General features: G+C 37.3%; 2 protein-coding genes across 4 annotated transcripts in view; one reads left to right on the top strand and one right to left on the bottom strand.

Annotated features, from left to right (window-relative positions):
• Positions 1 to 2768: 2768 nt before the first annotated feature.
• On the top strand, positions 2769 to 6061 carry pih1d2 (PIH1 domain containing 2). Its single transcript, XM_041813182.1, has 5 exons — positions 2769 to 2951; positions 4738 to 4858; positions 4971 to 5198; positions 5332 to 5606; positions 5745 to 6061. The coding sequence occupies exons 1-5, from the start codon at positions 2769 to 2771 to the stop codon at positions 5898 to 5900; spliced, it is 963 nt and encodes a 320-aa protein (XP_041669116.1). The 3' UTR covers positions 5901 to 6061.
• Positions 6062 to 6353: 292 nt separating this feature from the next.
• The window catches only part of dixdc1a (DIX domain containing 1a), a 29459-nt gene continuing 23517 nt past the window's right edge, over positions 6354 to 12295 (bottom strand). For 2 of the 3 annotated variants that reach the window (XM_041809965.1, XM_041809959.1), the window contains 11 exons: positions 12220 to 12273; positions 12074 to 12124; positions 11716 to 11820; positions 11541 to 11594; positions 11359 to 11448; positions 11156 to 11233; positions 7916 to 8077; positions 7736 to 7802; positions 7433 to 7541; positions 7098 to 7206; positions 6354 to 6858 (listed from right to left, as the gene is read on the bottom strand). In XM_041809965.1, the coding sequence (XP_041665899.1) occupies positions 6775 to 6858; positions 7098 to 7206; positions 7433 to 7541; positions 7736 to 7802; positions 7916 to 8077; positions 11156 to 11233; positions 11359 to 11448; positions 11541 to 11594; positions 11716 to 11820; positions 12074 to 12124; positions 12220 to 12273 (963 nt within the window). In that variant the 3' untranslated portion in view covers positions 6354 to 6774. The remainder of the gene's footprint in view (positions 6859 to 7097; positions 7207 to 7432; positions 7542 to 7735; positions 7803 to 7915; positions 8078 to 11155; positions 11234 to 11358; positions 11449 to 11540; positions 11595 to 11715; positions 11821 to 12073; positions 12125 to 12219; positions 12274 to 12295) is intronic. The other variant, XM_041809975.1, reaches the window with a different exon arrangement.

Genomic DNA, 12295 nt, shown 5'->3' with positions numbered 1-12295 from the left:
ATACAGTGCTTAACAAATTTATTAGACCACCCTAACCAAAGTAAGGTTTATGCCACAGCTGCCCTAAATTAACGGCATTGGTAATTACCAAAATCATTTTTTTATGTTTCTGCAATGATTAATACACCAATATGTAGAAGCTCTTTAACCAAAATGATATTTTTAATGCTAAAATATCATTATTATGTTATCTATGAATTTTCAAATTTACTGATTTAAAAAAAAACTGAAAAATAGTAAAGCACATTCATATTTCTTGATTAATATGTCAAATTATAGTTATTAACTTGCATTCCTGAAGAGAAAAATGAGTTTTAGTGGTTGAATGTTATGCTTGATTAATTTCTGACTTCTCAGAGAAGCCCAGTGAGCCAGCTCAAATTTGGGTGCATTGAGTTTGAAATCCCCCATTCCTGTTCGAAATGGTAAAACATGGAGAGCTCATTGAAAATGAAAGAGTCCGCATTAAAGCACTTCATGGTGCTGGATGGTCTTTGAGACAAATATGACAGGTGGTCTAATATATTTATTAAGCACTGTATGTGTAAATTAACTGTAGCAGAGATAAGGATCACAGTAAAATTAAAAAATGATATAAACCAAATAATTCTAATACAACTGTTATAAGGTTATGCAACTGACCAAAAATCAAGCCCTTTTTTTATTATTCATACCTTGAAAATTTCCATAAATCAGTCAAATTTAAAACTGAATCACTTTTTAATTTTTTTAGAAACCTGTGCCAACATCTAACTACACTATAAAGTGCTATTACCCTGGGGAGCAGGTGGCCTAGTGGTTCAAGGCCCTCCCCATGAACACGGGCAGCCAGGGTTCAAATCCGGCTGGAGGCTCTTTACTGCATGTCTCTCTCTCACTCTTTACCCTGTTTCTGACTCTATCCACTGTCCTCCTCTGTCTAATAAAGGCACAAAAATGCCCAAAAACAAATCTTTAAAAAAAAAAAGTGCTATTACCCTAATTATAACGGTATATTTGTCAAGAAAACACCTTTAGTATAGTTGCTAGATGAAATGGCAACATGTTTTAATATAGATAAACTATATATTTTTTTAACTGTGTCGCAATAATTTGTACTATTTAAAGTTCATTCGAATGTTCAATTTTTCACTTAGGAGGGCCACTTGACAAGCCCACTCAGGTTTCTTTGGCTTCTCCTGCACATGTATGCACTATCTGACTTCAAAATTATAATGCTCTGCATGTATCTTATTTCTTGTTTAATTCTGTATTGTTTTTCCTTGTCTATGTTCAGTATGTGCAATAAAATGAAATAGAAATAGACAAGCTTTAACACCCCTAAATGGGCGTATATCCAAATATGGTTCCTCTGTTTTTCACGCTATTTTAATAATTGCTAGAAATCCTACAAAAAAAAACAAACAAACAAAACAAAACAAAACAAAAACCCTAGCATGACATTTAGCACTTTTCACCTTTACAATGTGTAAGTTTCATCATCTTATCATGGTTAGTCATGATGTCAGGGCCATTTTTGTGGGACCAAAAGTGATGTAAAACTGTATTTTTTGGGTTCTGGTGGAAACAGGAAGTTTGAGACGCTCTGGGTCACTGCTGATTGGTTCAGATAGTGTGATGTCAATTTGTGATGTTGATCTTCACTGACTGGCTGAGAGAAAACATTCTGGATCCACCGTATCATAGGGAGCTGGAGGGAGGCCATGAAGAATGTCAACTGAAGTGACCATATTGGTTCCTCGTCCCACAGAGGATTAAAAAAGGGGAATGATGCATCACTTTGCAGAACAGTAGTCTATACTGATTATCTATCAGTTCTTTAAATTGTCTTGTATTTTCACAAACATTAAACTCCCTAGAGAGACAGAAAAGTAAAGCATTTTAAATACATAGAATCCAATTTTTCACAGAGAAGGACCACACTTATGCTTATGAATATTTAAAACTTAAACACTGCATTGTGCAAACAGTACTTCTGTTCCTCTACTTGATAAATGTTATGTAAATCTTCCTTGGATTATATTAGGTTTCTTTTGTAGAACAAAACAAGATTTCCTTCAGAAATGCAGAAAAATCTGGGAGCCCTAATGATTCCTCACACACCAGTCATCATAATTGTTATAATATCAGAAACAGATCTCAATTGAAGAGTGCATAATGGAGTTGAAGTGCAGTTTTGACACTGATTGCTGATAATTACTGTTTGTCTTTGCAGAATTATTGAAGAGGGCAAAAGGAGCATCACAAGCACCAGTGCCACTGATACTACTGTTTGAGAAATTTTAAAAATACAGTTTTTATTTATATGTCAGTTATATCCTGTAAACTCAAAGACAGACTGCAGGCATTTAAATGCAATGTCATGTTATATTTTTTATGTATTGGACATAAATTATGCCTCTAAAACTGTGTGTGGTGTGATTATTGAACTGTGGTTTTGATTTTCACCACCAGGTGGCATCTGCGGAACGTTTCATCTCATCTAGTTTCCATAGCAACACACAACATTAGCTTAACTGGCGTTCGTCGATATTGCAATGTAACATTATTTTTAAGTTTTTGGTCTTTTGCGTGTAGATTTCTTATGTATTTTGAATATTTAAAACTTTTATATTGCAACACACATCAGCAACAACGTAACAAGATTTTTTTCTGACTTTAAATTACAAACTTCAGCACTTTGTTTATCTCTGTTTTGTTTTCGGACAGCTAACTAGATACAGTTAACGCAAGTGTGTGCCGACTCCAGGGTAGATATTTACCTTAAAATGTCCCTCACTGGCTGTACAGAGGATGTTTTACAGCAGGTCAACCATTTCTGGTCCATGCTGGATGAGCTTTCAGAAAACGACCCTGCATCATATCGGAAATTCATTGAGAAGCAGATGAAGGAAGGAGCTAAATTCAGCTCACCACCAGAGCTCGACTCTAGTTTGTGCACCGACATAGTGGTAAGAGAGCAAACAACAGCTTGAATTTAACTTTTCATGAAAAGACGAACTGTTTTCTGATAAGAAATATGTAACACTATAGCACAGGTGTGTCTGATACAGAATCGTTAGCATTCCTAAGGTGTTTAAACTAATTTTGTGACCCCAATCGGAGAAAAAATGTATTTATATATTTTTTTGAATATTGTTGCAATAGATAGGCCTATGTGCTTATTAGATTTAAACATTTAAGCTACATTTAAGCTTCAGAAGTAGTAGTGTTTATTAAGTCACATTAAAAAACTTAAAAAAAAAAAACACGTTTTCATACATTTTAAACAAAGTCAATCATGGATTGATTATTAAATGAAAAGGCATAGACAGAAGCAAACTGCTCATAAAAGTCATCCTCCTTTCTCACCAGTTTAAGACACCAACTTTGAAAAATGCAATGAAACAACAATAGATAGCCTAAATCAATTACAAATGTAATAGCTTTGCACACCGTTTTCTTAAAAAAAACAAAAGTGAATTTAGTTTTTAAGCTTTATGTTGACATTATTTCAGAGTTTAACTCCAAAAATAGAAACACTCCTCTCATATCTTTGGTAGCTTTTGTACTGTAAACTTACAGAAACTTCTCAAATTATATCAACTCTCTGGAATTAAAAATAACTTTAGTACTGAGTCAGGAAGCATCTTTAATTTTGCTCTGAACAATATTTGCATTGTTTTGCAGTAACACAAGACATCAAATTTCATAACATGGAAATTAAGAAAAAACGGATTTGTGAAAGTGTAATACTCAGTCTTATTAAAATTTGTTTGGCTCATTTTTGCTGTTCTATTATTGAATGTATGGTTGTTTTAAAGGGAGAGCCCCACAATTCAAAACAATAAGACATATAAGGAACAATTGAGAAGCTGGAAAATGATAGCAAATAGGCTAATGGGGAAGACTATTTTAATACCTTTGACTAGAGGCCCTAAAATCTGTTTTATTAGGGCACTATTCCTATTATATTTTACTTGCAGTTTATCCTGAAGCATCTCAAAATCTGACAAAGATTTATAACTAAAATGAGGAAATTGTGTTTAAAAAAACTATGAGACACTAAAATAAATGGGTCAATAGGGATGTCACACACAAGTTTTTAATTTTAGTCATTTTGATTTGGCCTCCAAACAGTCTCTTGCCATCGATTAATCAGCGTTATTTTTCTTTAAATTAACATAAAATTAGTGCTCTCCGTCAATTAAAAAAATCTTATTAATTATAGGCTTTATAATTGATTAATCACATTTAATCAAATAATTTGAGAAAGATTGCATTACTAGTAGATGATGGCATCAGGGTGCGATTTATCAACATACTTTTTCAGTCAAATTTTTCATCCCTGTGATTAATTCATCAAAAATGTTGACAGCACTACATACAATATTTTTTAAAAAAGCCCACCACAAATCCACAAAGCTTGTGTTGTAACAACTCCAGATGTGTGACTCTCTCCAACTACCTAAGTCTTACATCCTGCAGCTGTTGTCAGTCTACTTTTGATAGGCTTGTACCACCTCCACACCCACCCCCTCACACACACTTACACACAGTTTTTGCTTTACTTTTACTTGAATATCACAGAAAATGTTTCTGTTAACTAATTACTTCAGCCCTTTGTCTACCCTTGCCACAAACCATATGATTTTACCACACCCAGTTAAGCTGCCATACCTTTGCTCTTTTTAAAGGTTGGAGATAGTGTGTGCTTTGAGTTTTCCCTGACAGAGGGTACATCTGTGTCCACAACAGGGGCCTGAGAAAGGGTTGCTGTATGTCAACATATGCAGCTGGAAACGTGTGCCTGCTCCTCAGGATCCCAGCAGGCCTGTACCCGTGTGTGGAGGAAGACTGGAAACTGACACAAATGAAGGTCAAGCTAAAAGACAACGCTGGGCTGCCTTATGAGCTACAGAAATAGTTGTGTGCTACATTGTGAAAAAAAAAATTAAAGATAAATGTTTTTGCTTCTATTTGCTTTGCAGGTTGCACTGTGTTGGATTTAGCGTTTAATCCTGCCGTGCTACAGGAAAGTCAAAAAGACAAGACAGAAATCTATTTGCTGGCCTTGAGTTTTGCACAACAGCAGCATGGATTGAAATTATCTCAGCATTATGAAGTCATAAACCGCTGCCCAAAAAGTAGCTCTGATGACTTGCACCACCGGTTCGGGTTTCGCCAGTGGCCTAACGCTTCCAAACAACCAGACCCAGGTTAAGAAATAAATGCTCATAATCAGCTACAGACCATTTATATTGAGGCTATTGTTCTCTGAACCTGCAGGTCATATCTTCATCCTTTTGACTATGCTCTCTAATCTAACCCATTCAGTGTTCTTTTCTACAGACAACCAGACCCCACCTTCCCTTCTGCAGCAGATCTCCTCTCTACGCTCAGAAACACAAGAACAGCAGCCAGTGGCCCAAATTATCCCTGAACCTGTGGAGCACAAAAAGAAGGATTTGATCCAGGTCATCTCCTCCACATTTGTGCAGCCTCAGAAGCCAGAGTACCAACTCGAGGTGAGGACTGATACAGAAGGAGTTCCTCGCAGCATGGAACTGACAGTGGAGCTGCCAAAGGTTTCCTCTGTGTCAGAGTGCCAGCTGAGTATCTCGAAGGTTAGCACTTGCACACCCCCTTGAACAGTTATAATGAAGTCCTTTATAAAACATTGTGCGGTGGTGCATAGTATGATGTCATATGTAATTGGCTTGTTTCTACATTCCTGAGTCTTTTTTTTTTTTTTTCCTCTTCAGGATGATGTTCTACTGGAAGTTGAGGATGTTTACTATTTGCTTGTGGAATTCCCAGTAATTGTGGATGAGGACACAGTGTCTGCCATATTTGATAAGAAGAAACGTACGCTAACCTTGGGAGTAGAGATGCTTCAGAACCCTAAAGGAGAAATCTGATGTCCTGGTACCTGAAAAGTGATCTTTGATGACATATGTATCTCAAATGTTTCTACTCTGAATCTAAAATGCTTTCTGTATACTTTAATCTATGGAAGGACAACACCTATCCTCTTAAACAAACACTTTTCAGGTGTTCTGTAAACTAATCCTTTCGTAAAACTAAATGCCTGAATGCCTGAAATGCCTGAAACAAATACTCCACTGTGCCCATTTGTGCTGTGTGGGTTGATTTGCACCAGCAAATGTGATTCCTAACCCAAAAACATTAATTGAGTTTAATGACAATCAGGAGGGTTTGTTTACTAAAGTGTGGGTGTAGGAATGGAGGAACATAATGGGTAGAAGCTGGTGTACAGTGTCATTACGCCATGTACGGGAGCAATTGACAACAAAATGATGCATGCAATAATTCATGTTTATTAAAACATTAAAATCGATGCAGAGCAACAACATCACTATTTGGCAATCTGGAACATGTGAAAAATGTAGTAAACACTTTTATGTTTAGGTTTGAATATTATGTACTGAATACAGCTTATTAGAGGAGCAGCATACCATTTGTTTCTATTATTTTTCTTTTGCAAATCTATTTCAAGTATCACATACTGACCATTTTCTGGGAGTCCCATATATTATTGTATGAGCTGTAAACAATGCCTAATATCTATTTCTTAAATGAATAAAAAGCAATGGCGAGTCAAATATGAAACATTCTTAAAACATATTTTGGTACTGAAATGGAGTAACTACAATTGGTCCCTGTTCAGTGTTTTACAACTTCTCTCTGTTATGGCATCACAAGTGTTTTCAGTGGAATCCTGGTCCAGTGGGAACTACTGAGGTTTGAAGTGGTGATCTCTGGTTTTCAGCTCTACCTCCTCTCTCCATGGTCCTCCTCCACCCACGCTACAATCTTTCCCTCCCAGCCAGGCACGATTGCTCCGTCCTGGAACACCTGAACGGCAAACATTGCACATTTACATATCCAAGAAAAACTCACATTTATTATGTACAAAGGTGTGGACAGTGTTATTGAATTCTCTGAGATGGAAATGAGTTCTCCTGCAGTGTTTTGAAGTGCTGTGCAGCCGTGGCTATTATTAGCATATCCTGCTCTATAACTGGCATTTCATATTTGGCTTCAGACGCTGATGTGAAAAGAAGTAGGGGCTATAATTTTACTCCCACGCCTACCTCCTCTTTCACTGTGCCAAACTCTGGGTCGAGGGCCTTGAAGTGGTATCTGAAACTGCCTTGTCTGTCCACAGCAGCCTTGAAGTCTCGCAATGTCACCTCACCCAGCCTGTAAAAGCACGCCGTCAGTCATGATCTCTACCCACATACACCCACTAAGACATTAAGCTGGTCTAGGATTGACGTTTAACCAGTACAAATACAGAAGCATGTATATGGACCTTTAGACATGCTAGATTAGCCATGTTGTTATTTAAAATCCATGCACAAAAGCTACAAATGAGAGCAAACATAAACACTTGAGTAAAAATGCATCATTGAGTGTTTATTGTCACCTTTTTGGGATATTGATCAGAAACGGAGTGAGTGAGCGATCAGTGAAGTAGAGCACTTTAGTGGACACGGCCGTGTCCAGCCCTGGGCTGCTATGTGAGTGCGCCATTTCTGGGAATGGAAACAAAAACAGCAAACAGTGTTTTTAAAAACAAGAGTCTGAAACAGCTCCATCTTTGCAGGTGGTAATACCTTCTCCACACACAGCAGCGTGATTGAATGGCACAATTTGATTTAACAGCCAGACTAGAGACACTGCAGAGGATGACAGATCCCAAACAAAACAAAGATTTTGTTTGTCTCACTCGAGCTTGGCGGCCAGGAGTCACGGTCTGTGGAGTTGGCTCTGCGTCCTGGAGATTTAAATTCCTCCTAGAAGAAGAAACAAATACTCATGCAAAACAGCCTGCTCTCATCTCCTTTTGATTTATTGTTCATCGGGTGGCAAATGTGATGATGCACTGATAGTGTGTGTGTGCGCGTACCCCTCTGTCTTGTCGGCGCTGAGTGTCCACAGAGTGTAAGCGGTCCATGAGACTGGCCACGCCCTGTTCCAGCGTATCCAGGGTGTGATGTTGAGGGTCATGGCCGGAAAAGCTGTCCCTCAAACTACGTAGAGCCTCCCTGACCAGCTGCAGCTCCTCCCCCTGTGGCAAACAGCAGCATTGATAGTCATCCAGTTTATAAAAATAGATTGTCTTTTAGCTCCTGTGAAGAGTTTTTAGCTGATAGCGACACAGACTTAAATTAATACTAATGCCTCTGTGTGACCTAAAAAAAGCAAACAATAAATCAGAGAAAAGATTAATTAATTCTTAAAGCTTTTCTGAGGCTTGCCGTGGGTTGTCAGATGAGGTGATTATCAGCGTGCTGCCAAAAACAGTCTTTAATTTTTTTCAAGGCTAAGACTGACATTTAAACATTAAAAAGATGCAAATTTCTGCCAGGAAATAAAACATTACCTATACAGCAACAAATCTGCCATCAGAAAAATCAACCCCTTTTGACCACAGGTGGTGCCAAAATCAACACAAATCCAAAAGTTCCTCACAGGAACTTTAAAGATAAAGTGTAATAAAGAAAAGTAACAAGGAAAAATGCAGACTAAGACATTTTGACATGGCACAATAGCACTTATGATTAACCAAATGGTGATGAAGCGAGTCAAAAATTTGATGCATTATTACAGTTGAAGTAAGTAATTAAAGTAAGATGTATTTTTACTTGTTATTCACAAATATTAAAGCCAAAAAGTGAAGATGTAATGTATAATTCGGACCTAGCTAATAATTCAGACATAGTGCATAGACAAATAAATGAATAGTATTTTTAAACCCCATTCAGAAATTTATGTTATCCCTGAACTCTTACACAATGTATGTTCATTTTGATAAAACACCTGAATATTTAAAAAAAATATTCATTTGTCAATATGAATGAATATATAATGTATAATGAATAAAAAATATGTATCTCAATTTTAACAGATTATCTTATTATTTTTACACATGGTGATTTATTTTGCACACAACTTTATTAAATTAGTTTTATTGTTTGGTTGCAGCTAGCCTAGTGCAGTGGTTCTTCACTGGTTGGGTGTCTGAACCCATCATCATCTCCTTATGAGAAATTGCGCCCCAAATTTCAAAAAAAAAAATTCAACCACAGGTATGTAGTTAAAAAAGAGTATTGCAGTTTGGGCCTTAGATTGAACAAAACATGATTAAATAAACAGGACAAAACAAATATGTCTGAAAGGAATTTAGTTCTAGAGGGGCATACATACACTTTATTCTTTCTTCATTTTCATAAGATTGAATGGAAACTCTGGCAGTTTCTCAGGGAATTATCAAATTTTCTTGGGAAAACCAGATTTTTTATTCCAAGAAAAGAATACAAGGTTAAAATTAATTGTAAATGACTAAAACTGACTTGCCAATTCCACCCAATTTTCCAAAAGTAGCCAACTATGGCCAACTATTTGACAAAATAGGGGTGGGGGCCCAACATCCCCAGCTTCATGAACTTTCTGTCCTGTGCCTTTACAGATGATGATATCCTTACAAGCTTATAGAACATTCCATCCTTGCCTGTACATCTTCTGTACATCATACACTTTTTTGTCCCCCCTTTTATTCCAGGCACACATTCACAACCCACTGGAAACAGCTCTGTGACCCACTTTTGGATCCCAACCCACAAGTTAGGTGCAAAGGACCCGACATGTACAGTGCTTAACAAATTTATTAGACCACCACCCAAAGTAAGGTTTATGCCACAGCTGCCCTAAATTAATGGCATTGTGAATTACCAAAATCATTTTTTTATGTTTCTGCAATGGTTAAAATACACCACTATGTAGAAGCTCTTTAACCAAAATGATATTTTTAATGCTAAAGTATAACTATTATTGTTATCCATGAATTTTCAAATTTACTGATTTACAAAAAAACTGAAAAAATAGTAAAAAAATTTCATATTTCTTGATTAATATGTCAAATTATAGTTATTTACTTGCATTCCTGAACAGGTTGAATGTTATGCTTGGTTAATTTCTGACTTCTCAGAGGAGCCCAGTGAGCCGGCTTAAATTTGGGTGAATTCAGTTTGAAATCCCTCATTCCTGTTTAAAATGGTAAAATGTGGAGAGCTCACTGAAAATGAAAGAGTTCGCATTAAAGCACTTCATGATGCTGGATGGTCCCTGAGACAAATATGACAGGTGGTCTAATAAATTTGTTAAGCACTGTATGTGGGTGGCCCATGTTGATGGGTTCAGTTCTGGCCTGTGGCTCCTTTCGTGCTTGTCACTGCCCCACTCTCTCATCCCTGTTTCCAGCTCTATCCACTTTCCTCTCCTCTGATTCAAGGCATAAAGATCCCAAAAGTATCTAAACTATACATATGTATTTTCAATGCAACCCCCCCCCAACCACACACACACACCCACACACACAAACACACAAAAATAAATAAATAAATAAATAAGGAAGCACATCAACAAATGTCCTACATCTTATAAAACATTTACCTTCATCCCTGAAGACTGGCCCAGTCTAAAGCAGTCTAAAGCCCTCTAAATGTGAAGTAATGTAGAGTCAATACATACCAATATGATAATAAACAGGAATTGCATGTGACATAGAGGTAACAATGACACATATGAGTAAGGAAAAAGTAATAAAAAAATGAAACAAAAATAATAAATCAAATTAAAAGAAATTGAAGACAATAATTAAGGAAAAAAGGAGGGAAAAATGAAATATTACATTACTATACTTTTCTTATTGTGTAGATATGATTGAAATAGCTAAGAAGTGGCTGCTTTATTTAAAAAAAAAACAATCATGAGCAATACTTGGGTAGTATATATGAACTTTTTCAGCTTTAAGAGAGCCATGACATCATCGACCCAGCAGCCTTACAGAGAGAGCGAGTTAGACTTCCAGTTAAACAAAATGAGACATTTTGCTAGTAATGATGAAAAGGCCAAAGCAGGGGTCTGAGCTCCAGAGAGACACTGATCTCTTTGAGCCACACCAAATATTGTTAACTGTGGCTTCGGGTCATTGGCCTTATAAAACATGCACGAGAATGTCCCATTTCAACATATCGCTTCAAAATCTTTGTTTCCCCTTCAGGAAATTGACTTGAATATATTATCTTTTAACATTACAGAACAATGTACAATAAATAGTTATAAAGAATAAAAAAGGTGTACATACTGGTGCACTGTGTTGAAATGCTGTGGGAGAACTTGAAGCCACTGAGTTGCTGTAACCTCCACCTTCACTCCTGAATGACTGAAAAATAAACAAGAGTAAATGATAACTCTTCAGTAGTGGGAGCTGATTTTCCATGTACCACATTTGTTATTTCCATTCAAACATTTATTGCTGAAGGTATTTAAAGGAATCATGATCTGTACCCGTGCTCGGCCGACCTCATGTGCTTTATGTTGGGCTTCGTCGAGCTTCTGCTGCTGCTGCAGTATTCTCTCCTTCCTCCCAAGCTGCTGCTGTTGTGACAAGGAAGATGGATGACAGAAGTCTGCACATACATTTATGTATCACGAGAATGCGCCGAAGTGTAAATAATTAAAGACGATACCTCATATTCACTGAGGAATTTGTTCTTCTCGCTCAGCTTGTGTTTAAGCTCTGCCTGCAAACAGAAACAGCAGCATGACAAAGAAGCAGCACATCGCTCTCACATAAACCTGCATCCATAGGTCAAGCAGGAGAATTATCTTAAAGTGTAGAATGGAAATCATCACTTGTCTCACATTTTCCCTCTCCAGTTGATCTTTGGCCATGTTGCTCCTCAGTAGTTCCTGCTTTAGCTGCAGCACAGTGTCCTCCTGCACTGTGAGGCGCTGCTGCAGAGCATCCTAATGAGAGTGGGGGAGATCAAAGAAATGTCCAGACCTGAATACAGATACAGAAGCACCCACCTGCCTAGTGGACTGCAAACACCCACCGTTAAATGTCATTATCTTTTTAATAGAAGTAGGAAACACCTAGAGCATGTGTAACAGAAACTGCAGAATTTTTACTTTGAGAAAGCACAAGAGAGGAGCAGATTGAATTATATCCCCTAATCCGGTTTAATTCTCACTCAAAGGACAAAATTAGAAGGTTTACCTTGATGGCCTGAAGGTGGCGTGCCTCCTGTTTGTGTCTAAGAAGTTCTCTCTAAAAGCCGCACAAATGAACAGAGACATTAGAGAGAGGGACTCTTTGCTCAGCAGCTCATCTATATTAAACCTAATTACTTTTACTTACTGTACCTTGAGATCAAGGGCTTCCTCCACGCTTTGGTCCAGACGACTGCGGATTAGGACCTTCAAAGGGAGAGGGGGTATG

Source organism: Cheilinus undulatus, linkage group 2, assembly GCF_018320785.1.
Source record: "Cheilinus undulatus linkage group 2, ASM1832078v1, whole genome shotgun sequence".
NCBI lineage: Eukaryota > Metazoa > Chordata > Actinopteri > Labriformes > Labridae > Cheilinus > Cheilinus undulatus.
The sequence above is the reverse complement of the archived record's forward strand: the minus strand, read 5'-3'. Positions and strand labels throughout refer to the sequence as shown.

Bases quoted from the DNA above. Each gene is read 5' to 3' on its own strand.
- pih1d2 (XM_041813182.1), top strand. From the start codon at position 2,769: ATGTCCCTCACTGGCTGTACAGAGGATGTTTTACAGCAGGTCAACCAT. The intron at 4,859-4,970 runs GTCAAGCTAAAA...TTTGCTTTGCAG, and splicing joins GGAAACTGACACAAATGAAG to GTTGCACTGTGTTGGATTTA. The intron at 5,607-5,744 runs GTTAGCACTTGC...TTTCCTCTTCAG, and splicing joins GCCAGCTGAGTATCTCGAAG to GATGATGTTCTACTGGAAGT.